This window comes from Coturnix japonica, chromosome 4 (assembly GCF_001577835.2).
Source record: "Coturnix japonica isolate 7356 chromosome 4, Coturnix japonica 2.1, whole genome shotgun sequence".
NCBI classification, from domain to species: Eukaryota; Metazoa; Chordata; class Aves; order Galliformes; family Phasianidae; genus Coturnix; species Coturnix japonica.
Window position 1 is genome coordinate 8,983,647 of NC_029519.1, and position 27,771 is coordinate 9,011,417.

The 27,771-nt window shown below is 44.0% G+C and overlaps 1 protein-coding gene across 1 annotated transcript; it reads right to left on the minus strand.

The window, feature by feature from the left end:
- Window positions 1-1,915: 1,915 nt before the first annotated feature.
- LOC107312889 (sodium/hydrogen exchanger 2-like) lies at window positions 1,916-25,936 on the minus strand. Its single transcript, XM_015860702.2, has 12 exons — window positions 25,061-25,936; window positions 23,551-24,014; window positions 23,196-23,446; window positions 19,731-19,948; window positions 17,477-17,673; window positions 13,927-14,016; window positions 12,271-12,341; window positions 11,171-11,335; window positions 10,321-10,435; window positions 9,567-9,701; window positions 4,674-4,740; window positions 1,916-3,177 (listed from the first exon to the last, which is right to left on the minus strand). The coding sequence occupies exons 1-12, from the start codon at window positions 25,308-25,310 to the stop codon at window positions 3,065-3,067; spliced, it is 2,136 nt and encodes a 711-aa protein (XP_015716188.1). The 5' UTR covers window positions 25,311-25,936; the 3' UTR covers window positions 1,916-3,064.
- Window positions 25,937-27,771: the final 1,835 nt, after the last annotated feature.

Consider the following 27,771-nt stretch of genomic DNA (forward strand, 5'->3'; position numbering starts at 1 on the left):
GTCTTGGTATGGACTGTGAGGAATAAATATTTGCATTGACATTTGCCCCTTTAATTCTGCATTAAGAACATAATCATCAGTTTGTCTCCATCCACGTCTACATTTCTCTTGAAAGAAGCACGTAAGCCCAGACGTTGAAAGACGTTTGGTGTTTCTGGGGGTACCCCAGTGCTTGATGGCAGGAGAGAAGAAAGCTCAGCTTGCCTCACCTGCTTCTCAGGAGTTACCAGCACTTTCCAGGATTAAGCTGTTATAATCACCTTAAGCAGTCATGAAATAAAATAAACACAAGTGTGATTTTCTGGTCAAAACAAAAAAAAAAAAAAGAAAAAGAAAGGAAAAAAAAGTCCATAGGCTGACTGCAAATTCTTTGTGGAGGGGTGAAAGCAAGGCGGATTTACAGCTCGCTTCTGAGCGTGGCCAATTGCTGCTGTGCCCAGGTGCCAGTTTGGGCTCTCCCTTTGCCATTGAGCTACTCCGCATCATTAGCAACTTTTTCCTGTTTTAAGCTGGACTTTCAAAAGACTCCTGCAAACTTCCCGAGTGAGTGCAGAGCCATAACTCTCTGAACTACCAAAGGAATCAAGCTGATGCAATTTATTTCCACAGAAGCATGCAATATTCAATGATACAGAGAATCCGTGTTTTAAACACTTTTTAAAGGACTAAAACCCCTGCAAAGAATTAATTAGGCATGCTCTGAGGCCCAAGCGTTTAACAGTTTTCCACTCAGTTGTTGAATTTTAAGACCACCAACACTGGATACTGGCACAGATTATCAAATGTATGCTAGGCTGAAATACACACTAGGCAGAAGGCTTGGCCACTAAACAGCTGGAAAATACTTCATGAAAGCTTTAGCTGTGCTATTATATTTTGTAAAGAAACTTCTTTAAAAAAATCCATAAAATCTAGGAGGTTAAATTTGGGGCAGAGTGACTCATTGGGAAACTATGTACTGCACAGAATATTGTCTTCTCTGCAGATCAAGCAAATTGTTCATACAGCAGAGATGTATTTGGGTCCCAGCACTGCAGAGCAGCACTGGGAGGGATTAATGGGTTGGAAGGGGTTAACGGGCTGGGATCCATGCAGGATCAGGCCAATACCTGGTTGTTCATTTTTTCATCATCAGAGATAACTTGCATCGTGCAAAGACGCCATTTTCTGGAAGCATCCTGCTTTTTTAAACCGTTTTTATCATTTACTTCAGTATTACAGAGAAATCTAGATGTGCCAAAGCAGCCACCACTCGATAAGGGCCTTGGTAACCCATGACAGCATTACAGAGAACTCATGACAATGAGTGATGACAAATTATACAAAAATTAGTAAATATTCACATATACATACAAAAAATACTAACACAAGGCTGATTTTCATCTGCAATTAGATAGATGCCACTTGTTCAGATTAAATTACAGAATCATAGAATCATTAAGGTCGGAAAAGACCTCTACAATCATCTAGTCCAACCATCAGCCCACTCCCACCATGCCCACGTCCCACAGTGCCACATCCTCACAGTTCTTGAACACCCCCAAGGACAGTGACTCCCCCACCTCTCCAGTCAGTGTGTGCCAGTGCCACACCACTCTTTCAGAGAAGAAATCAATCTTAATAACCAATCTGAACTTCCCCTAGCACAACCTGAAAATGCTCTTGAATTCATTAGAGAAGAAGAGAAAGAAAAACGTTTGCAATGCCAAACCTGAGCCTTTTGGGTTTGGCTAAGGATAAGAATGCAAAAACTTGGACACTTACCTTCACCTTTGGACAAAATGACCCCAATGTGGAAGTGTCTCTCATCCACAGGTGCTATCTCTGCACCTGCTCTGCAGCTGGAATTGTGCCTTTTTCTGACAGCAGAGGGATAGGGACCTCTTTCTCTGTTTATTAGGACACTGAAATTCAAGCTTCTGCCAACACTGTAAGTCTCAGTAATGGCAGCAGAAACCCTCTTAGAGCCTTAGCAGTCCTGCTCATGGTGGAGTCACCAACCAGCACAAAGGTTGGTGCCTGCTCTGGAGAAGATGCTGGAGACCCAGCAGCAGTGCTGCAGCACCATGTGAGAGGAGTGACCCTGGGTCAGTGACTGTTCCCTCTTCCCTACCAGCACTGCTCTTTGTGCAAGAGTTTGCATGTTACATGCACCAGAGATCAAAGTTGGCAGGCTTCTCCATAGGACATTTTATTTCCCAATGTTAATCCTTAAATAAATTTTAAATGAGTGTTTGTACTCCTTTTAACACACCTGGAGTAAGCTTCCCTTGCAAGACCCGCATGTTGTTGTGGGGTGTTCCCTCTGCTAGGACACTCCACCTGATTAACACCACAATTTGACTCAGGAATGCATGTGATTAATTCTTGCACTGAGGACTCACCAGTTCCTGAGGAGCAGCAGAGGTCTTTTGCTCTTTCTGCTGTCATTCCTGCAGCATGCTCCACCACCTAAAAAATCTCTCCTTGAGATTACAAAGTTTCTCCAAGCATATAATCTAAACGCTCCCTGCTGTTTATTCTATCCCTGCTGACTACTGAGATGTCCAAATATTTTATTAAACACTTGCACTTGCTTTTCTGCGCATCATCTCGCAGAATCATAGAATCATTGCACCTGGAAGGACAACCAAGATTGTCTAATCCAACCACCACCGTGCCTGTGACCACTCTTGACCACATCCCTCAGTACCACAGCTGCCCTTTTCTTGGACAACCCCAGGGACGGTGACTTCACCATCTCCCAGGGCAGCCCATGCCAATATCCCACCAATTTTTCTGAGAATAAATTTCACCTAACATCCAGTATTTGCCTTTTCCTTGGTTCCCTTTCAGAACAGAGCGCTGCACAACAAGAGCATGACGTGTTCAGAATTTTTTTGCCCAGTCCATGCTGTCCTTTTCAATACGCATCTTATTTACATTAAGATCATGTTGCTGGTCATCGTAACAAAACAACAAAAAAAAGAGACCAAAAAAAAAAAAAGAGAGAGAAAGAAAATAAAGCAGAGTGTATTATGGACACCCACAAAGCAGTGAGATCCATGCTGGGCAGACAGCAGCATCACATATTTGAAGCCATCTCTTTCCCTTCTTCCTGCTTGCTGTGGGCAGGGATCACACACACAGACTGCGACCGATTTTGCTTCACAGCCCGAACCTTCTCTGCATCTTCAACTGCAAGAAGAGAAAAGCAGAGGCACGGGTGAGGGATGTTCTCCTTTGTGGGTCAGCAGTAATGAAGCAGTACAGAGAGCCACTGAGATGACCACCGGCTCATTGAGGATGAGCTATGTTGCTGCAAAGATCACTTTTCAATTACAAAACAGAAGACAAAGATCAGTGTCTGAGTAGATGAGGGGAGGGGGGAAAAGCAGATTGTAAGCCCTACTTTGTACCTTGAAATATGCTATGTGTCTGGATCAATGAAACCATGCCACGTTCTGTCTGGGTGCACACAGGCACAACGGAAGGACTGCAGCCCCGTCAGCTCTGTGCCTACGTGTTCCCTGGGGCATAGCTTGGATGAGAGAGAATGTAATAAAAAACAATAAAAAGCCCACCCAGAATTGCTGTTTTTGTCACTCTGCTCTGTTTTTTTGCCGCATTATGTTCTTCTTCAAGAAGAGTTTAAACATTTGTAATAAACCATGGATTCAAACAGATATATCCGCAGCAGGTGGCCACACCATGAACACAGGAATGCCATGGAATTATGTTCCCTCTACCTGCTTGTGCAAAGCTGCAGCGAGGCACCTTTGTGCAGATGTATAGCAGCAGCCATACAACTCTTTACTTAATCTGTTTGTAGCCCAAAATTTTCAATAAAACTGCAAAGAAAGACAACATTAAAATCAGAATGACATAAAAAATAATGAGAGGAAACAAAGACTTGCTCTTTTCTTAAATATTTCTCAGGTATATAACTAATAAAGAAATACTTGGTCTAGTAACACTTGACTGAGACCTTCAATCCAGGTCAATCATATTTGGAGGCAGGAAGTCACAAAATCATGGAATCATGGAATCACTGATGTTGAAAAGACCACTAACCCAACTAGTCCAAGCATCAACCCATACCTGTGATCACTTCAGACCCTGACCCTCAGTGAGACATCTTCCCTCTCCTTGAAAACCTCCCGGGTACCTCCTGCCACCTGCAGGATTGACAAATGTGGCATCGCTCTAATCCTCCCCCTTACAGCTGTGATTGTGCTGATGGTGTTTGCTGAGTACTCAAAGACTCATTGCTGCATCCCACGTGCTGCATCTCTAGTAGAGATGGAAACTGAATAATGTTGTGATTCTGAAACTAAAACAAGATCATCCTCTACATTTGGGAAGATGCATTTTACAGCTTTGACCAGCTATACCCCTTGATATTAAACCATTTGTTTAAAGTGTGAAATCTAAGCTTTCACGTGTCCAAAGAATGAGCTTGTGCATACAAAAGCACCTGAGCTTCTGAACTACTGGTCCTTCTGTAACAAAGATTCAAGGCAGTGCTACTAATGGTGCATTTTAATAATAGCAAACAAACAAAAGCACCAAAGATGTTAATTTTCAGAATCCTTTCTGCATAGCATTCACATCTCAGAGCACTGCCCGCCTTATCCCCTGCTGAGATGCCCCCAGCAGGGCAGGGTGAGAAGGGACCCCCCATCCCCACTTACCGGTGAGGGAGCGGCACAGACGGGGCTGCACATCGGAGTCACCCCGCACCAGGGAAGAGCCCTCCTTCTGTGATTAAGGAAGAAAAGTGCTTTAATGCATTTATGAAGATTGCTAGCAAGTCTGTTAATGACGCTCATGCTTCATAAACAAGCCATTTGCAATCCCCGAGGACTCCGCTTCCATTTGTTTTACTTTTGCCAAGAAAAACAAAAAAGAACTGGTTCTAAAAATAGAACCAACGCATGGCAGGCGTTTCTAAGGGGAAATATTTACAGACACCAATGTGGTTGGGCTGGTGGGAGCCTTCCAGCAGCGCAAAGCAGGAGCAGCTGACTGGGATGGGGACACCAAGCCCTTGCCCAAGACACAGAGGCAGCATGAAGGAAGCAGTGAGCCCATCGCCACCTTTCTGCAACCAACAGTAGCACCATCCTGCCCACATTGTTCAGTCTTCCTATGAACCGGGAATAAGCCTCTTGTGCAGCTGTGATTTGGCACCCAGGGCCAGGAATCTGGACTGCCAAATAACTCTGGACATTTCCCAACCTGGCTTTCTGTTTTGTTTCCCTTCTCTTTCCCCCCTCCCTTAACAAGGGACCCGCTGCCCTCTGCCCATTGTATGTGGTTTTATTGACCATTTTCAAGACAATACCTCCCGGGCTCCACAGCAGCAGCCTGGCTCCCTGGAAAGCCATTCCCAGAGGCATTTAATACTGCTCAGAGCATGCTCCATGAAAGGGCTCCGACATAATTACCAAAGGCAGTATGTCATTTACGCACACGGCTTATGGGCAGCTCCAAATAAGCTCTTTTCTAGGGGAGCGCACTTGTGTTTTGGCAGAAGAAAAGAGAGCCAAGTTGCCTGGCTACAGGTGCAAGGATTTTCTGGGTGCTCCATGGTAAATAAAAGCTATCCCGGGTCTCAGAAAACACAGTGCCTGGGTACTTTGTGTTGGCTCCTTGCCTAAAGCAAGGCAAGCCTAAAATACACACAGGCACTGAGAACCAATGTGATGCAAACCACAGGAAGCAGTGGCCTTCAGGAGGAATTTTGTCCTTAGGCAGAGGAAGGCGAACTTTCTGTTGGAAATAGATAGTGTCTTGGAGTTAATGCTCTGGGCTGCAATTCAGATCTGAAGTCATCTCTCAACCTTGCCAAGATTTTTTGTGCCTGGTGTAAGTCACCTGACTCGCACCACTCGCTCAGAGGGATAATGGTTGTCCGTTCCTTGCTTCTCACCTGTTCACTTGGCAATACCTTGGCATGGTTCCTAGCACAGCCAGGAGCCACCTCTCACCACAGTAAAGCCAAAAGATCAACACCTGAAGACAGGGAGGACAAAGGCAGGAGGGGGCTGAATCACAGAATGGTTGAAAGGTCACGCTCCAACCCCCGGCCACAGGCAGGGCCACCAACCTCCACATTTAATACTAGTACTAATCTAGTCAGGGTCTGGTGCTGGCACCAGGCAGGAGGAGCTCCACTGCTGGTCCTTCTTGGGCTGGTGGTATCCTACAGCAGGACACATTTCCATGTAGCCCTTATTTTTGTGTTGGCTGATACAGGAAGAGAGAAACCAACCCCTAACAAACTATGAGATTAATCTAATTGAGCTACAACAGCTTCATAATTTAATAGCAAAAGACCAATCAGTTTCACTAAAAAAGAAAAAGTCCTGCATGTTGACAGCTGCTGAGCAGGAAAAGCAGTGTTTCTATTGAGCCAAAGGGATTTTTTAATTATTTGCTCAGCTCATAACATGTAATTGGTTGAATGTATAGCAAAAGCTTCTTTTCACATAGGCTGGAAAGGGAAGACAGCCCACACATTGCACCACCGCTGGAGGGTTGGAAGGCTCTTGGCTGGAAGTTTGGTTCTGTTCCTTGATTTCCAGCTTGGTTTGCAAACACAGTTGTAATGCTTCCATCTTGTGGAGAAATGCAGAATAGAAAAACATGCAGCAGGGACTGAATGGATTTTGCTGCTGACTCAAAGCCCGGGAGGCCAAACCCTTCCCTCGAGGACTACAAAAAATGGAGTATAAAGTAGATATAAAGTCTCCAATGCCAGCCACCCCAGTCTTCTACTCACAGCTATTTTAAACACCATTTGCTTGTCAACTTGGCATGAAATTCTTAATCTGAGTGCCCTATTTTTATCCAATTTAAAATTTAAAATACTTTTTTCTTAAATAATGAACTGCTTTTCATCAGTGTTTCTTCTTTCTGCTTGCAAATTCCACTGCTACAATATTTTCTATTACAGTGGGAAACACTGGCATCACACACCTCCCCACTTCACACTGATGTTCCGAGGCTCTTTTAAAATATTATCTCATAACTTTCAGGGATGGCCTTTTATCCAAATTAAAATAAGGCAGATACACTACAAGATAACAGATAAACGTGCTGATAACACCATGCCCTCCTGACTTTTTGTTTTAGGCTCAGTGCTGCTTTTTGGGGCTGAAGCTCACTCTAGTGACGTCTCTTAGCATTTATACCTGCTTTATTTAGACTGGGACAAGGGAGAAGTAGTTATTGTAAAGATATGATTAGCACTCCCAGATGTCTCCTACAAGACATAGAATGGCTTAGGTTGGAAGGGTCCTTAAAGACTATCTGCTTCTAATCCCTTGCTGCCAGCTGGCTGCAAACCACCAGATCAGGTTGCCCAGGGCTTCATCCAAGCTGTCCTCAGGCACCTCCAGGGATAGGGGATCCTCAAATTATAGAATCACAGAATCATGAAGGTTGGAAAAGACCTCTGAGATCATCTAGGCCAATCATCACCCATCTCCACCATGCCTGCTAAGCATGCCCTCAGTGCAACATCTATCCTTTCCTTCAACACCTCCAGAGACAGTGACTTCACCTCCTCCCTAAGCAGCCCAATCCAGTGCCTGGTCACTCCTTCAGAGAAGAAATTTTTCCTAATATCCAACTTGAACCTTCCCTGGCACAACTTGAGGCCACTCCCTCTAGTTCTATCACTAGTTATGTGGGAGAAGAGGCTGACCCCCACCTCCCCACATTTTTTCAGGTAGTTGTAGAGGGCAGTAAGGTCTCTCCTGAGTCTCCTTATCTCTAGACTAAACAGTCCCAATTTCCTCAGCTGTTCCCTATACAATTTGTGCTCCAGATCCTTCACAGTTCCACTTTCCTTCTCTGGACATGCTGCAGGGCCTCAATGTCCTTCTTATAGTGAGAAACCCAAAACTGAACACAGCACTTGAGGTGTGACCTCACCAGTGCCAAGAACAGAAGGACAATTGCCTTCCTAGTCCTGCTGGATGTATCTTTTTTTATATTTCTGACAGCTGCACTAAGTACCAGCTTGGCATTTTGCATTGCACCCAAGTGCTTGTTGTGTACCGCTGACAGCAGCTGGCAAGTCCCATGCATCTGTCTGTTCACCAAAGTATTCTATCCTTAGAAAGGCCAGTTATAAGTGCTCAGAAAAATGGAGAAGGTCTTACTGAGGTGCCAGATTTCCTATTAAACATTACTTCTGGGAGCAGCAGAGGGCAGGAATGTGGCAGCACAAGGGTTAACAATCAGATGTCCTTAAAGTACATAATGTGCTCAAAATCAGCGCGAGTTTGATGTTGTTCTTTTGAAGTTTAATTATACCAAATGTTCTACAGGAACATGCCATGTTCTTCCCTATCTACTTTGAATTCTAAGTACCAATCAGCATGCAAATGATCAAATTAAATCTTTTAAGTTGTTTGCAAGAGCCGGAACACCTTTCTGTGCAAGGAGGGCTGGGAAGCAGTAGCATTTGGTGCATCACTGCAGCTCTCGGCAGGCTCCTTGGTGACTGGCATTTGAACAAAGAAATCAGAATGGAATAAAGCCCGCGGCAGCCTGGAGATCTTGTGCTGCCGTGGAAAATCATTGTCTAAATAAAGAAAGATAAAGTATCTCTTTAAAAGGTCACCCTGTTCTCCACAGTGATGGAGCCTCCAAGAAGGAAGTGAAATTTAGGATGGCTCAACTGTTTCTGATGCTGAGCTGGGGGACCTGGGGGCAAATTGTGGGGGCTTCACTGGATTTCCTGCAGAGGAAGAGTTAGAGAGTACTACAGTAGCCCAGTAGGATGGAGCCTGCTCCTTATATGCTGCTCCTGGACCACTTCACCTTTCCACAGGGAACACCTGCCCAGCTCCCTTTCATTGATGACAGAGGAGCCAACAGAAGCCATGGGCACACAGACACTGCATTCACCTTGCTTCTCCCCTTGCTCAGAATATGAGCTGGCAGGGATCTATGCCAGCCAACCTGGGCTTTGCGCGGCTCTCCAGCAATCCAGCATGCAACGCTTCCATTTTATTTTCTTTGAGTCCACTCAGAACTGTAGTTGCTTTTAAAAACCAAAAAAAAAAAAATCCCACATCCAAAATAAATAAGCACAGTCACAATAACACTTCTGTCCTTTTAAGTGAGGATTATGTGGGGTCAAAAAACCCCACCAATTTCAAATGTTTGCAGAGCATCTGGAATGCTGACAATGGATGCATTCGATGCCAGCCTGCCACAAAATCTCCCAGAAAAGAAAACACAGGAAAAGTAGATCTCTAACTCTACTAACTGAGGCTCAATTAATAATATTTGCTTAGTCAGTAACTTTCCTGGTATGGATGGAAGCTTGGGTTTACAAAGAGCTGAATGGCTCATCCACATGGGATGGCTCATTTGTTTGTCAGGAACTGGTTAGGTTTCTTTCCCTACTCATTGGGATGCTATTTTGGATTGAGGAGGACTTTTTGTTTGTTTGTTTTTAAGATGATATTTGTCTATAAAAGAAAAGAGCAGGAAAGAGCCCTCTTCCTTGTTCTTGTGATACCTGCTGTCGTTCTATCACCACGGGCACATCCCCACTCTCTTACCTCTTTCCTGGGGCTGATCCCATCACTCCCACTTGCATCCACCCGCAGGCTCCGGCGCTGCAGGATCAGGATCTCCTGGGCCTGCTCCACGGGCTCTGTCTCACCGGGCAGTGTGTGCCTGCTGTACGCTGGGCCCTGCCATGCACCACAGAGCACTGTGAGCATGGGACACCTCAGAGCTGTCCCCCAGCCACCTGCATGCTCATCCCCAGAGGTGGTCAGAGAGATCATTAATATTAGAAAAGACCACTGAGATCACTAAGTCCAACCATCAGCCCATCCCCACCACACCCATCAACCATATCCCTCAGTGCCACATCTCCATGTTTATTGAGGTCACAGCACACCAAGCTGTAATGGCACGATGATGGGGCAGGGGGTGTCTGTAATGCTGCAACCACACAGCTCTGGTAGGTAACCAGGAGCTTTGAAGCAGCTGGATGAGCAAACCTGGTGCTTGAGGATCCATGTGCTTCTTTCTTCTCACTTCTGGTGCTGGGTGCTGATGCCTAAAATACCTCGTAAAATTACAGGCTGACTGGGGGAACCTTTCAAAAGCTGTCATGCTGCAAACAGAAACGTGCCACTGACTTGGAAACTGGATCTGGCTTCACACAGCCAACTATTCTCTGCTCACAAAGCCACATCATTACTAATTATGTAAATATTCACAACATCTGTTCAGGCTGCTGGGATAACAGAAATAACTTTTGTTATTGGACATATACAAAATGGATTGAGGGAAGTGCTATACCGTTCTCCTGATGCGGTACAAGTTCCTTGCCAGTATTTCCTGTATGTCTTCCAGACCATCCGGACACAGAGTATCCTCCAGTTTCTTCTCTGTGATAACAGTCCTGTCGCTGTTACTGCAGAAAAAACCAAAGCATTTTACTTCATGAGGTGCACAGCTGGTGTGCCACCAATGCCCAGTATCTCTGTTGGACACCACAACAAGTGGGAGAGGCAGACAACCAATAGCAAGTTCCTGCAGATGGAGCCCACCCATCCACCAGTCAGTTGTGAATATCCTCCTCCTCATCTTGAAATAAGGTTTACTTTGCATTGGTCCAAGGAATGCTGTTCTTTTCTATGAACAGCTAGGCAGAGGAGACAGAGAAGTTTGCTAAATATGTTCATAACCATCCAATACTTAAGAGCATATAAAAAAAACTGAGAGAAAGCATTTTTACATGGTCTGATAGTGACAGATAATGGGAAAATATCTTTAAAATAAAAGAGGGGAGATTCAGATTAAATGTCAGGGGAAAATTCTTTATTCCAAGGGCAGTAAAGCACTAGCACTGCTGCCTAGAATGCTGTGGGTACCCCATCCAGGGCTCTAAAACAAAGATGATAACCCCAATTATGTATCCAATGACTAGGAGGTACTTAAATCTTTCCAGATCAATATATATATACATAAATATCTTTCTTAAAGGAAGATTTCTTTCCTTGTGAAAACTTGGTAATTCTCAGTCGTTATTCTTTCCAGCATGTGACAGGAGGATAAACCCTACCCTGCCAGCCCTCCCAAACAGGGACACAGCCTTATTATAATTCAGTGGCACCCTATTTGTGGAGACAGGCCGAGGAGCACTTACAGCAAGGAGGGGTGGGACGGCGCATGGCCCAGCTGCCCTGCTTCTGCCAGCTCGATGGCGTGCTTCCGCTCCAGCTTTTCATAGAGGAGCACAATGCTTGATTTGGGCTGGTCGTATTCTCGGAGCAAGAACTTCTGCAGATACTTGCTGTTGAAATACTCCAACCTGTTTGAGAACAAAGCAAGGTGTTCTTACCCTCCTGCCCTCTTGCTCCCTAGAACTACTGTAGGTCTGAGCAAGCCAGCAACTTCACAGTCCATGGTTACCCCATACTCTATTATATTTCATTTCCTGCTTTTCGCTGCCCAAGAGGCCAGTCCCTACTTATTTCTGTACATGAACTAAGATATTAAAACATCTTCAAATACAATATAAACTCCCCAAAGTGCCAAATTTATTACGAAGACCAGTAAGTGCTACAAGTACATGCAGTAGCCCCAGGGATACAACAGGATTTAGCGATTTAAACACTTCCAGATGCCATCTTAAGTTGTTTCCTCCCACTTTCTGATCAAATGCAGCACAGTGTTTGGAGAAAATCTTGCTGGCATTAGACAGCGATGCTGCAGCTCAGCCACATGCAAACTCACTTGCAAGGAGCAGCAGCAGTGCTTCCCATACCCTCTAGTGGCACTTCCAAGCACTGGCATTTCAGCTGCCTCAATCTGAGCTATTATCGTGAGTCGGCTGTAAATGAATTAAACCAGGTCACTTGTTATTAGTATAGGTTAAGCTATTATTTAAAAATAGCGATAATTTCTTCTATGTGGACAATCTACCATGGCACCCACAGCTCTTGTGTTTCCAGCAGATTTCTTTGGACAAGGGGCAAACACTGTAGAAAGGGAGAAAAGAGTCTTAATTAGGGCAAAGTACAACATGCTCCCTACAGAGAAGGAGAGAAGCTTTGCTCTGCACAGCAGCAGTGCCCTAAAAGCCTGGTCTCACCTTGTTGCAGATGCAGGAGCTGCCCCTTCCCACCTGCACTGTGCCACAAAGGATGAATGAGGCTCAGCAGCCCACAGCAGAAACTTACAGAATAGGAACCAGACTCAATTTTTATTACACATGTACACAGTTGTATTTTGGCAAATCCTTACTTGTCTTTCCAGTAATACTGTCCCCAGTGTCCAGATATATCTTCTATGCCAGCCAGCAAGTGATCCAGGAACTAAACAGAAGAGAGGATTTTGCTATACACTGGTTGCATGTATTGCATACGTGATGAACTCAGTCAGCAAACATCAAAAGCCAGCAGACAGAATGGGGGACATTTCCAGCAAGGTACACAGCTCTGGTAAACAAGAAGAGGGGCTGTCAGCCTAATTCCCCATTCAGCCCTACACGTGTATCCCTTGGTTCTGGAGCACAATAAGAGATTTGGCTGCTTTCTTTCAGGTCTGTGCAAGCAAAGCCTAATCGCTGAGGGACAGGGATCTGTTCCTTATGATGCATGAAGGTTGGCTAATGGCTGGCACGTCCTGCATACCAGGCCTTAGTAATGCTCATGCCACGTGCTTTGAGGACAGCTTGTCTCAGGAGAACAGTATCTTCAGGATATAAACAGAGATAACGTACAAATGACTACTCCACTTGAATAATAAGTAGTGCCTTCCCCCAGGCACTTCCCGCTAAATAAAATCACTGACCATACTGTGCCTCATTCAAAAACATTATTATTTTTTAAAAACACATTAAAAACCCTGGACTGGTTAATGATGCTCCTGTGGGCACTGGGTGGCACCTCCCAGCCAGAGCTGCACAAACAGGGCCCCACGCTGAACGTCCCAGTTATGTGGACTGAGAAATGTGAGGACAAAAGCTGCTTCTGGTTCCCTGCATGCCTGCCTTCCAACTATCTGCATTGTTACCTTGTCTACTTAGCTTAATTGGTACATGGCCATTTTCAGCTCACATTTCCCAATAAACACATTTTCAGAGATGATTTACTATTCAGACGCTAACAAAAGAAGAAAGTATTCTCTGTTCATTATAGGAAAAGCCTCTTCAGCCTATTGAACTGTTCTGTTAACCTCAGACAAAGCCCTGTAATACAACCTAATTGTGAGGATGCCAAACATTTTATACATGTCCCCAGACCTAACATCTCTATTTCTAGCTACTCAAAAAGAAGACAAAAATATTCCCAAAGGAGACATGCTTATGGAAGTGTGACTGGGCATAAGCAATTAGATTCAGAGCAGTACTTCACACTGGACACAGCGCATCATCAAATTAAACATCCCAGGCCACAGTTCTCTGTTGGGTTGTAAGTGTCAAACTCAACAAGACCCATTGCAAAATCTCCCTGAGTTGTTCCCCAGATTCCCATCCCTGGAGAAGCATACGGCCAGGCTGAATGGGGCACTGGGCAGCCAGACCTGGTGGTGGCAATCAACCCATAGCAGGGTTGGAACCGAGTGATTGTTAAGATTCTTCCAACCCAACCCATTCTATGATTCTCTGATAAGCTTTCAAGCAAGCAACCGTCTCCGCCTGCCAAGTCTGTACATCACCTACTGCAATGCTCAGCTGAGTGAAAGTTGGCCACTGCAATACAAATAATAACCCCTGGTCAGAAAGCTGCATAGGACTTTAAACATAGAAAGGTTCTGACTTGCAGAGGACTCAAGCAAAATCAACAGGAGTTTGCAAAGCTGTAGAGTCCCAGAGGCACACTGCATTGCAGAAGGACTCTGACCACCAGCAAAGCCCTTGAGAAGCTCAAGTCATGTGTTGTTGGATTCCTTACTTACCCGAATGTGAATCTGCTCACCCACTGTGGGAGCACTCTCTCTTTTCCTCTTGACATGCAGCAAGTCTACAAGAGGGCGGATGGTCATTCCCTGCAGCAAAACACAATACCAAAAGTCAGGCTTTCTTCACATCAAGCATTCTGGTGGTGCTTGCACTGTCTCTTTCATATTCACAGGAATGTATAAGAACAAAAGCTACCCCAGCCACTGCAGCAGGAGTAACTTCTTTGGTAGAACAAGGCCTGCTGTTTGAGCTAGCATCTGTTTTAAGGCAGGATAAACATCAGGGAAGCTCTGACAACACTTGAAACTCTGCTATCTGCTAATATTTGTAAGCCAAACATTTAGTCTGCTTGCAGAAAGCCACTGTGGTAGCTTGTCAACAGCAGCTCACACACAGCCTTTAGATAGGGATGGAAGAGAGGAGCAATGCTCTGCTCCCCTCACCTGCCCTCTGGCATCTCCAAGATCACAAAAACTCAACCAATAACTTTAAGGTCAAGGCCACAGCTTGGTACTGCTGTAGTCTACCAGATGGAAAGAGGCTTGAAATGGCCGAAGTTCAAATGCCTGAATTGATGGCAGTCCTGGAGACGTCTGAGCACACAGCCCCCACCAGTGGTGGCCCAGACCAGAGCGGGTGACATCTGCTCACTATTTAAGTGCCTCAGATCATTACTCCAATGATCTCTGATCATCAGCCAGTGGCTAAGTTTACTAATCAAAGCATCCATCTAGTGGGAAGGTCAAGGGAAGAGTTCTAATGTCCTTTGAGCCTTGGGAGCGAACTTTGAAAATGCTTCTGCAATGCATTTCCCAGTCAGGCTTCCATATGAAACTCCTTTTCTAGGACATGTTTACAGTAACAATAATGGAGCAGTTAATATTTATGACTTCTGAATGTCACAAACGTTGGCACAGAGGACAGTTGAACGCATTTTTAATAGTAAAAACAATTAATGTGTCATTTTAATAGCTAATAGCAATTAAAACGCATAGTTATTCAGAGTAAATAAGGAAATATATGAAATTCACAAGCAAGAGATATTACAAAAATAAAGTATAGACAAGGTAGTTTGGTCTCTTGCCTTCAGTGGATAATCAGCAACATTTGTATTCATTCTAAAGTGGTGTTTTGAAGATCTGTGAGCAGGACTCCCAGACTTGGAAGCACCCACACACCTGGATTCCTTCGGCCCTTCCACACCATGGCAGAACTATGAGAATCCCACATGTCTCTCAGGCCACCAGACCGTGTCATGCCTGTAGGTCCCCTGTGACCTCCACCCACCAAGGACAGCTTGCCCAAAGAGCACTGCACGATGCTGATGGGAGGCCAATCGTACACTGGGCTTCATCAGCAGACGAGTGGGAGGGGGCTGGAATTGCATGGGCTTTAAGGTCCCTTCCAACCCAATACCACAATACGATTCTATGACATGATAGCTATAGCAGGGCTCACACAATGGTTTTCTACCAACAGCAATCCAGTAGCTAACGGGTAAGTATATTCAGCAAACAAAGAGAAAACACAAAAGTCTCTACATGATGATTACATTTGCTAACAATTTCATCAAAGAGGTCAGATGCTAAAGGACTGAGAGTGATCTTTAAATGGAGAGTGGAGCATTTAGTTCTTAAAGCTCACACAGACAGAACAATGAGGGCCCTCTGTGGCATTCCAGATGAGCCCACAGCTCCTGGAAGGACTCCGGTTGGGTGGCACTGAGCCAGCCCTGCCTGCAAGCACTGAGGACTTGACAATTGCTCAGCCAACCTTCCCAAAATTATTAACCAAATCTCTTGGGGGAAGGGCCTTATGCAACCGAGTTAGAAAGCCCAAAATAGCCACGTTTCCTGGGTTATATAAAGCAACGACAGACCCATGTATGGGCAAGCCCAGCTGTTTACACATCGGTTGTCGGTCTGCTTTCCAGACAGCGTGGACAGGATCTCCAAGAAAGCAAAGTGGATCTGTGCTCCGACAAGACGCTTTGCTGGCTTTCACCAGCTTCTCCCCTGCCTTCTGTCCAGTCTAAACACAAACTAAGACCCACGTCACTACTGATATCACTATCAATATATAACAAAAAGCCATGACACAAAACAACAGCAGAAAAAAAAAAAGAAAAAAAAAAGTCAACAGAAATTGTCTGTAGCCAATATTTCACTTGCCCTTTCCATCCAAAGCAATGTGAAGGATGTGGGGAAATCAAAGACATTCACTCCTCAATGCCACATCCACCAGTCTGCTGCAGCAGTGCTCAGGCTTCTGAAGAACTTACATACAACCCAAGTTGCTGAAGGCTCACCGCAATACCTGCTTTTTTCTTATCATTCTTATTTTCACTGATGTATTCCATGCTGTGTTATAACAGCACTTTTCAGATTCAGCTTTGCAGCAAGTTTGCTTTCTTCCCACTGTTCTCATGACTGCCCCAGCTGCACAAAGCTGCCTGAGCAAAGCCTGCTCTGCTCCCACTGAGTGCTGAGTGTCCCCACGGGGATCCTGCCCACCTCCCACCCATCAGCATGGGAGTGACATCACCAGCCGAGCTTTGAGGTTACACAAAAGCACTTCCCTGGTCCTGGGAAGGATTTCCCAAAGCCTCTGCAGAATGGAGCTGCTGCCTTAGAACAACCTTTGTCTGAGCCTCAAGAGTGTCTCTGCATGAGCAGACATGCCTAGTGACCGGATCTTTTCAATTTCTGACCCACATTTGCATCTTAAAACTTGTCACCCTCCACCTAACCACGTCCCCCACCCCCGGGGCCCCCGCTGTCTCCTTTCAGCATTCAACAAGGCCCTGAAACCTGCAAGCCCAGCACCACGTCACACTCATTGCAGATTTTCTTCAGCTCCTGGTGTGGATTAGCAGGGTTCAGGAATGAACACAGTCTCTCCTGCATTGCCCGAGCACCCAGCACCCGCACTGCAGGGTTCAGGGAGGCCAAGTAGAAGGAACCAGCTCTCACTGGGTGATACTGAGCCACGGGGCCATCCCCACCATCAGCCCTGCTCCCTTCGGGACCCACCGACCCCAGTGTTTCCACCACATCTTTGCTGGAGCGCGGCAGCATTTGCAAGGTGAACCAAAAGGTGGTTTTCCGGCTGAGAAACCCTGGAAGCAACCCAAGTGCGACAGGCTTCCTCCTGGAAAGAGAACAGCAGGGAGCACCGCAAGCAGCGCATCCCGGAGGCGTGCAGGGAGGCTTCCACCGCTAGATGTCAGAGCAGTGCCTGGACGAGGGAAGCATTTTAATCAGCAGCTCATGATTGCTGTTGCTTCACCTGATGGACGCCCCAGGAAACTGGGACTCATTCCTAGGAAACTCGTCCCAGTTTCCACCACTGCTGCCCCAACGAGGATGGATCAGGTCAGAAATGGGACGTGTTGTGATAGAAGAGGCTACAGCACACGATTTAATTGAACAAAATACAATCAACCTCACAAATGCATCACACCTTCTGCCACTTTGTCTGAAAGATAGAAATAGTGGTCATTCTCTACATCTGCTCATGACAGTCCTTTGGGCTGAGTGCTGTTACCTGTGCAAACACGGTGAAGAGGATGACCACAGTGGTGGCTGCAATGAAGAGCTTCTTTCTGCGGAAGTCAGGAAGCAAGAAGACCAAAGAGAAGCAAATGGCACCGCGGAGCCCCCCGTAGGCAATGATGAATTGGTCCTTGCTGGTAACAGTGTTCACATGAAATCTGTTCACAAAGAAGGTCAGCACCAGAACCCCTGAAAGCAGGAAAGAAGGTGGGAACACCTCAAACAAAAAGAAATGGGATTCCTCATAAATATATCCAGTATATTAATTTTCTCAAAATCAAGTGATATATTCAATGTTACCACTGAACACTAGGCCAAGCAGGGTACCTTCCCAATGCCATTGGAACCCTAGAGCTTTAGAGAAGGGCTTTTCTTCCATCCTCAGTCATTCCTGGCTTGGGGGCATACAATAAACACCACAAACCTTTAAGTAAGAGATTCATACTGCTCAACTTCAAGACCATGTAAGGTGACAGCAGTTGATGTAATTTTTAGTCATTTGCAAATACAAGACAGATGCAGAAAGATACAAAAAGTCTGGCCTTAAAGCTCTAAGCTGTGATCTTAATGCCAACTGATAGGACAAACAGTTTATTTCTTGAAGATTAACAGCCATGAAGATCAATGGGAAGCCCCATTCAGGATGACATATGCAGGATGATTTTCAGCCTTAGTTTGAGTGTTCTTATTTAATTCAAGGGGACCTTGAATATAAAGAGTGTTTTCTTTGCTGGTCATAGCACCGAGCCATTCTCTAATAACGTACAGTGTAATTTGAGTGCAGTCAGAATGGCTGCGTTGAGAGAGCCGGAAGATTTTGCCAGGCTCTTTGTAACATTACTACGTTCCTTACCTCTTGCAATGAGGAATTTTCAAACTAAATAGAAGTCAGAATAACTCAGAACTTCATCTAAGCAAATAACTTGAAAGGAAAAAAAATGCTTAATCATAATAAAACATTTCAACGTATGCACAGCCAATAACCGTGTTTTTAAGTGCATTTAGAGCACACAGTTATTAAAACAAACCTTGGCATGTATTAGCAGCAAATAAAACAGATTCTGCTACGTCTTGCTAATCATGGCTTAGCCTATTTAAGCAATTTCTTGAAGTGCCTATCAAATTTGAGTTCAAGTAAATTACCATTCTGTTTGACTCAGTGGTTTGTAAACATAAATCCCGTTGAATGTTTTGTAGCTATCAAATCTTTGCCAAAATGTGTGCTCTGCTGTATCTGCTCATATTGTTCATATATAAAACATCCATCAATGAGGAAGACAGAGAATGAAGAAGACGGTGACATATTGATGTCACAGAGTTCATCTCTATCATCTTTTCCTTTGAAAACAGTATCTGTATGATATTAGTACTAAGTATATTCAGTGGACAACATATGAACTCTGCGCTCACTCAGATCAAGACAATAATACAGAACACAATAGAGAAACAGCTGCTCAGAACACTGAATTAGTGTAAGATACACCTGAGGACAACACCACAACATTTATCTGGTCACTTAGAAGTCATGAAAATGGGATCCCAGAGTCCTGGCACCAGGACTCAGGTTTTCCTTGTTGCCAGTCTCAGCAAGATTACCTTTAGCCAAGATGACCAGTAAAGCACAACACTCTTTCTTCAGCTACCACTATGTTTCGCTCTCTTTTTGACTGCGAGTGTGGTCAAAGACTGCAATAGGATTCCCACAGAGTCCCCTCCATGGAGCTCCTGGGCAGCCCTGCTCAGCAGGGTGGGTGGACCAAACCAGGACAGCAGCAGTTGATAAGCTACAGCTTGCCTTGAGCAGCTGGTTTTCTGTGCCTTGGAGACAAGTTCTCAACGGGATGTTACTACACCCATAGCTACTTAAATTCCTAAACATGGTAATTAAATCTTAGTTACATAAGTATCCTCATATTTTTGCCCTTCACCTCCATTTTAGGTCCCAGTTCTCATCTACCCACAAATAATCTGTGTAAAACATCTCCAGGGACAGCTGTCCAACAGTTCCTCCAGTTTTCCATTTAAGGATACTGCTGTACACAGAAGTTGTTACAAATTAAATCCCCTAAATCTCTGCAATTCTGGATATGCAGCCAAAGGCCCTGGGTTTTACACAGCTCTGATCTCAGGGTCTGTGCTTACACTCTTTCTCCTATGTGAAGATAGCAAGGGAACATGATACATAGAATCATTAAGTTCCATACAAGCAACACCCACAGCAACAAAAAAGCATCATTTCACCATACCCAGTGCTCTCCAAATCAGGCAGAAAATGACAGTGAAGAAAATATATGGCCAGTTCCACTCGTGATTTTCTCCAATGGTAGACACTCCAAGAAAGATGAAGATGAGGGTATCACTAACACTGCTCCACATCTTCATGAAGTATTTGACCGTGGTGTGGGACTTCAGGGAGATGTTGGCCTCCACATAACGTTTCATGCCCATGGCACAAGCAATGATGCTGGGAAAATTAAAATGAAACATTTTTCTTCATAAGGGCACAACACTGACACATTAGTATTTAAAGAAAAAAAAAATATATATATATATATAAATATATATATATCAGCTTTATCAAGTGTCAGATGCTTACAATGAGAATGATTCGCTTCCTACAGCCCTCTAACATCAGCAGGACAACCAAGACAGTAAGATACTATATAGGTTGACCAGGCTGCCTGAATATTTTCACAGATAAACAACTTCATTCACTGCACGTAGCACACAACAACCTTTCCCACTGCCATACCCTGCTCTCAGCACACTAACTGTACCGATCTCAAAACATCTGGGCACAAGAGTTTAATTCTTAGGAGCTATTTTCTTGCATGGGAGAAAGATACTTGAGAGCAAGGGAGAGTACTGTGTGCAAATAGGACTATTTTGAAGTGTTTGCTACATGGTCACTACAGGAGACTCTTGTAGGACTCTAAGTCATAGTAGCTTAAGAGCAGCTTGAATGGAAACACAAACACAAAACATACCTCACACTGCATATTTCTAAGTCCAGAGTTACCCATTCTTTGGACGTAGCTTAGGAAGCCATCCAATATGCAACCAAAAAACAACAAAATGCTCGAGCAGTGAAAAGAATCTTAATGATCGCTCATCAGGCTGCACAGTGAGCCAAGAAATGGCTTCGCTGCTCCTTCTAAGTAAATTAGAGAGTGTTGCTGGAGTCAGAACATTTGACTTCCTTGTATCACGTACCCAAGGTCACTTCGGAGGCACACAGCACCAATTAAAACTCTGCCTTGCAATTTTTCATGGCTAATTGGTTCTTTAAGTTACAGGGTACATGTGGTTAGTCTAATTCATCAGCTTTACAAATCAATACATATTCAGGCCAGCAGTCTTAGAAGGTCAGAGCAACTGAGCGCTGAAAGAGCCAAAGCTCCATTTTTTATATTTTAACCCAAACAGAAACATTTTGTTCTCAAAGTGCTACCAGGAGTGGTAAAAGGGTTTTACCATCTCTGAGATCTGATTTTCCCTGGCATTTGGTAAGGCCATCCACATGGAGTATTATCCATGACAGATTCCCTTCCCAGGGGATTGCATGGTATCTCCACTGTTCTTCTTCACCTGGATTACTGAAAAAGCCATTTCCAGATGAAGATGCACTTCTACTATGGAATAGCTTTTCAGTTGCTGTATCTGCCTCAATAAAGAGGGAATAAAACAGTTCCAAAAGAGGGAATAAAACAATTCCAACTAAGAACTAGGAAACCCAACATGGATTTATGGCAACCCACTTCCAGAGCCATCATTTGGAAATGCTTCTTGGAAAAAAAATACAGGTTCAGATCATTCACCAAGAATAAATTTGACCATTTTACAGCTTCCAAGATGGACACTGCCACAGGGACAAGGAGAAAAAGGTATGTGTGTGTGTATATATATATATATATATGTATGTATGTATATATACACATATATATGTATATGTGCATTAAGCTAAAAAACATTAGCAGAAAAGTTTAGTAGATCGAGTTGCACTCAGAAGGTTTTTGGACTGTGTAGAATGTATTTATTTATTTTTGCAATCAGATTATTTTTCAAAGAAACAACTGCCAAGGTCTGTTTCTCATAATACAGTATTCCCTGATCACCAATGAATAGTTTGAAATCGAGATATATAGAAGAGGCATTTATAATTTGGCAATTGTAGGACTGGTATTGCAGGAATCAGCTGCCTTTGAAATTGTTTTGCTTTAGAAACAATACATTATTCAAAAGAATAGAAAATGGGTTCCATAATGGGTACAGTAGATTTTGATTGATAGAAAGAGACACCATTAGGATTGAATGTTTTCTGCTCCATAATGATTATGCAGCACATTTATTTCACTGTTCTGTCTTTTGCTCCTATAAATAGGCTTTCTCTTACCTATTCCCAGAGCTAGAATTTTTGTCAGTAATGCCAGAATATTGCTCATTTTAACTGTTCAAAGAACAAAATGTGCAAGATATAGGAATAGTTTATAGCCAAAGAAGTACCATTAGTTTTAAAATCGATGTCCCAGGCACTCCTGTGTCTAGCTGGTACCCGACTTAAATTTCTTATTTTCTTTTTATCTCATTATCAGATTTACAGTTGTTTACACTGTAGCTATCAATGGAGTCTTAATGCACTTCATAGTCTTCAGGGAAATAGTGAATGGTCAGTTGTGATCCTCAGCAGCTGCTGACTTAGTTCAAGTTGTAGAACCAAGCAACAAATATCATCCCACAGAAATCAGAAGGACTGAATCACCCATGCTGTGTTTCTCATCTGTCTCTGCTTTCCAACACAAGGCTTTGACTACTGCTAGGATTATTAGATTTATTTATTGTACTCAGCACCACCTTACCAGGTAAAATTCACAATGAGGTAAGCACAAAGTCATCAGTGTATGGAAACTAACTGTGCTCTATTAAATTGCAAGCAGTTTGGGTTTAGTACTTTTGAAACCTTCCTCTCTGACAAACTTGGCTGAATTTGGTCAGAAGATTTCAAGTGCCATTAGAGGCAGGGAGGCAATGGATGGGCCCACCCACACTAAGTACAGAAATACAATACAAACACATGAGCTTTCCCTGAAATCTTTTGGAGGTCAGTCAGAACTTCCAAGTCAAATCTCCAGGCAGAGGTTGCCATTAGAGCCCTCCACTCACACAGAAGGCATGTTTCCATGCTTCAGCTCTGTAAGGGATGAATAGCTACCACCCATCACTTCGCTGTGCCACCACCAGGTCTGCTTTCAGCACGCCTCTAGATACCAAGCCCCAGATGCCAACTGGTAGGGCATGATCAGGGATGAAGCTAGAACAGATGTGCTGTAAACCTAACGACCACATTTTTTCAGAGGTCATGAGGATTTGATTAAAGAATCCTCTCTGTTTTTCAGATGTTGGTTTTGGCTGGGTCTAACCCCCATGGGGCTCAAGTAACCAGTCCTCAATAGCCTACTTAAATGAACTGGACACTTGAAATTTGCCTGGCAATAGTGATCTAGATTGCTTGTGAGCTGCAGATAGCACTGTTATGTGCAGTAGTGTGATGTGTGGAATGGGCTCTCAGCTCTTTCAGAGATTTTCATACTTTCTATTTGCTGTCATAGACAGATTTGCAGCTAACTTTAAAACAGTTGGTTTTTTTTTTACACCTTTTAGTAAATACATCCAAACATCCTTCCTGGAGAAACAAGATGCTGGGACAGACTTACGCCACGATGCCAGAGAGGTGAAACATCTCTGCGGTGAGGTAGGAAAGGTAACTGTACAGGAAAACAAAGAGCGGCTCGATGACACGGATGTCCTTGGTGAATCGTGTGGTAAAGGCAGAGGTCATCCCAAAGGTAAGACCTACCAACACTCCCCCAATCCCAACCACAAAGAATTTTCCAACTCCGGCGAACACATCCACTGTTTTGATGGCTGGCATTTCACAGAACGATCGAAATAGCTTGTAGAGCACCTGGGTGAAAAAGGAAAGGGGAAAACAACCATTAACAAAACCATCACCAGACATTGCAACCCTTCCTCTGAACACCAGGCGCTCTCACAGAGCCTGCTCCTCACCACGGTCACCGCGTCGTTCAGGAGCGACTCGCCAAAGACCAGGATGTGCAGCTTCTCGTTGACGTGGATCTCCTCAAACACTGCCAGCACTGCCACAGGGTCCACAGCTGAAATCAGGCTGCCAAAGAGCAGGTTGTGAAGCAGTGACACGTCCCGCAGCCCAAAAGCTCTCACTTGGCAGATGCCGTAGAGAGAAAAGCCAATCCCAAACACGTTCCATATCGTCCCCACCACTGCGTAGAGGAGAATGGTGCCAATGTTCTCAAAAAATGGGCGGCTGGGCATGAAGTACCCTGCGTCAAGGACGATGGGGGGCAGCAGGTAGAGAAAAAAGATATCGCTGTCCATGACAGGAGGTGACTTGTCGTTCAGGCCATAGATGATGCCCCCCATGATGAGTCCCACAAATATCAATAAACAGCTTTCCGGGACCACGGAAGGCAGCTTGTTGTATAGGTGAAATGCTGGAAGGGGATGAACAGAAAAAATCTGCGTTATCACCCAAACTGGCCAAGGAACACCAGGTACCCCTTGCGGTGAGGAGGTTTCACCAGATCCCACCTTCAGCAGGCTGCACTTTGGAACACTGATAATAAACCAAAGCAAATACACAATGATAACCAATTATGTTATTAAGGTAAAGCTCAATCAGAAACTAGCTAAGTAATCTAAAAGATATCAAACTTTTGGTCTGCAGTTACTCATACCTGAAAATACACCTTTAACGTTATGCTAATACACAAAAAGAAAATAAACTAAATCATCCATATAAATAAAAATGCTTCTGGGATAAAGTAATCTAGTTAGCACACCAACTTTAACAGCATAAACAGCAACTGCTGATTTCAAACACAATACAGATTCCATACATACAAAAAGATTAAGAAAAAAATGTACATTATTGAATAGCATGGAAACTGTCACCACTTGTAATTATCAACACAAAATTAAAGGTAAGATGGGGAAAGAGATCAAGCAATCAACCAGGCCAGCCTTGTGCAACACCCAGTGTTTGCTAGAGAGAAATCCTGGCAAGCACCGTAAGTACTAGAGGTGGGTTATTAAAAGTAAGAAGGAAATTGAAACAAGTTAAACTGGAACAGAGATAACAGCATTTAAAAAAAGTGATGTTTATTATTTCTCCATATTTATTGATTGAGATCTCATTCCATAAGGTGCAGAACAGCACAAAGAAAAAGCCATTTCTATCTGAAAGAAATTAAATTCTGATTGAAATGAATCTCCGAGACTTTTCCTCTCTGAAGAAGAAAGTGGTAAAATAACTTATATGGCAGGAATTTCAAATTCCTGTGTGGGAGACAAATAAAGAGTATATAAATTCCACTCTCTCCTTTCCAGTCCTGCAGATGAATACACATCTGCTTGCCCCAAACAGCTCTGAACTCCAAAGACAAAGCACAACCTGTCCTGTTCCCTCCTGATCCTACTCATAAAGGCTATCTTAGCAAGGAACAGCCCCTCCCTGCCCACCCCTTCCCTGGTGCCTCACCTATTTTGGCCAAGGATGCAAGCATGATCCAGAGCGTGATTTCGAAGGGGACTTGGACGTGCTGATAATCCAGAGAGAAAAATGTGTGCTCCATGGACGCATTGCCCTGCACTTCCTCAGCAGCCCAGCTGCCATTCTCTGCCACCGCAGAATCATGCAGGGCTCCCACCCCAGCAGCTTGCAGGAAGGAGGAGAGCAGGACAGCCAGGACAGTGGCCGTGCCCTTGCTCCATGCCCTCTTCCTCTCCATTTGCCCCAGGGCTGTCCACGGCGTGTATTTGGTCGTGGCTGCTCCTGTTCTCACCGCAGAGCTCAGCCCTCAGCCTGCTCTCCTCCCTGTCCATCAGCAACTAGATGGGGGACTTGCTGGAGATCCGTGCTCTTCAGGGCCACGTGCCCAAATGGGCCGATCCTTCAGCTGCTTCATGCACCAGCTGCAGTCCTCTGCAGCTCCCACATGGCACAGCAGCAGCCAGAGGCGAGCCCACCTTGCTGCATTTCACCCATGCTCCTCATCTGTAGCCCAACGCAGGCAGCAATGCTGATGATAATCACCAATTCTAGTTAGTAATTCAAAGCAGTCATCTTTCTTGTGCTGAATACAGAGTTGCGGAGCTGTACTGAATGGATGGAGGATGCCTGAAAAAGAATAAATTTAACCAATTGCTTCAAGCTTCTTCCTACAGCAAGAGGCAACAGGAGAAGTTAGCTTTATTTCTCTTTGCTGCTTGTACATGGCACTGGAAATGGAGTGAAGCTGGTTAGAAAAGCTGAACATGCAGACAGGCAGCAACACCCATCCGACCTCTCTATGCCAGAATGGCTTTGGGCCATATTGAGGGACATACGGAGTTCTGGTCTTAGGGGTTCTCAACAACCCTCAAACATCAACTGCTCACACAAAGCTGAAGTCTTCCCCCAAACTGGTATTCAAAAGAATCAGATGTAGGAATATCAAAGAGGAGAGAAAAAAAAAAAGAACCAAAACTTGAGTCAAATTCCTCCATTGTGGAGTTTCATTTAAGTTAATAATGTTTCAACAGGGATGAATTGAGTCCAAAGCACACATGTAATTAAAACAGAAGCCCCAGGCTGTTGCTAGACTGATCGATGGCCTCTTTGCTTCTCTGCAGCTGCCTAAATGACACCAAAATTGAGCTGCCAACAAGATGCTGGTGACCCACTTTTCTATAGGAAGCCAGAACCCATCATGCAGACACACACCCGCAGCTCTCAGCATCCTACAAGCTGCTTCTGATCTGACTTGTAGGGATGAAGCTAAACTTTGGGGTATGAGGGAGATGCAACAAAGTTCTCTAACGTTAACTTTTCTAAGTCACCATTATTAATGTGTATTAATTGTGTGTCATTAGCCCACTTACTGACTTTAAAGCAAAGAAGCCAACCTTCCATTAGAGCCATCTTAGCAAACCAAGCCATTTAAATATACAAAGGAAAGTGGCACCAGATTGAAGAAGCTGGCTGAACTGCAGGACTGACACTTGGAGTACAGAATTCCCACAAGGTTTTCCCCCTCTGTTCTCAATTATTCCATTCCACTGAGGCAGGGAAAAGAATGAGAAATCAGATCCCTTGTTACTTTTAAGGAAGGACCTTCTTTCATGTTTACATTTTCAGATGTTTCACTCTAAAACTCCAATTAAATGATCTTGTTATTTCCCCTGACTTTATGTATTATATTTCATTATGTGCTGTTTCTGGTATATTTATAACTGAATGGCAAAATGTTTTCCCTGAGCGCTATGATGACACAATACTTGTTGTCTCTCTTGTAATGGCTATTGATATTATTGAACCACTTTTTAATGTGAATACCATTTGATCATATGTTTACTGACATGGGGTTTGGGGTGTTCTTTGTTTGTTCATAGCATAATGTACTTTCCCCATTTTTAGGTTTCAGGGCTAGATTTTGATCCCTACAGTTTCATTGACTGGTTCCTGGTGAAAGGGATAGGGTTATGAGAAGAGGGCATTGTGTAATACAGTAACAGTGATGAGAATCCAGGACCCCAAAACAAAATTGTTCTGTTAGAAGCTTGGTTCTAAATGCTACTATTCTACTCCTTAACCCATGGCAACAAATTGTTCTTCTTTTCCTTACTTTAAAATTGAAATATGTGGTTTGTGATGTACTCATCACTTAATAAGAAATACAATAAACTAATTCTCAGTTTCCATCACCTCCTGAAATTTGTGTATCTACTACTGAAATTTATAAGAAAACTTGGAATATTCCTTGTGGCTTCAAGGAATAGAGGAGAACTAATTTGTGATGCATATATCAGCTGTGGTACCACATGGGCCTCAAATGAGGAGATACTTCAGTAAAGTACTTAAGTAAATCTTAACTATAAGTGCTCAACATTTCAGAGCTTGTAGCCAATAATATGGGAAAATCCCATGTTGGATTGAGCCCCCCAAATACACCAAGAACAGAGAATCTCATATTACAATGGTAAGTAATTTGCCAAGCTGCAAACCTACCAGATGGGTTCTGCCCAACACTGCAAAAGCACTGCAGCAGTTCCCACTGCTGTGAGCCTGTGATTTCCAGTCCACAGTGCAAGGCAGCTAATCTACATGGATATATTTCTTCTTTCAAAAGCTTGAGGTTATTACTCGTTTGTAGTCCCTCTATCAAACAGTTCACCCCAGGACACCTCAGAGCTATAAGTGGTGGGGCTTTG

Coding starts and splice junctions, on each gene's coding strand:
- LOC107312889 (XM_015860702.2), bottom strand. CDS start 25,310: ATGGAGAGGAAGAGGGCATGGAGCAAGGGCACGGCCACTGTCCTGGCT. Junction 23,447..23,550: donor TGAACGACGCGGTGACCGTG/GTGAGGAGCAGG, acceptor TTTTTCACCCAG/GTGCTCTACAAGCTATTTCG. Junction 11,336..12,270: donor CAGTATTACTGGAAAGACAA/GTAAGGATTTGC, acceptor GTTCTCAAACAG/GTTGGAGTATTTCAACAGCA.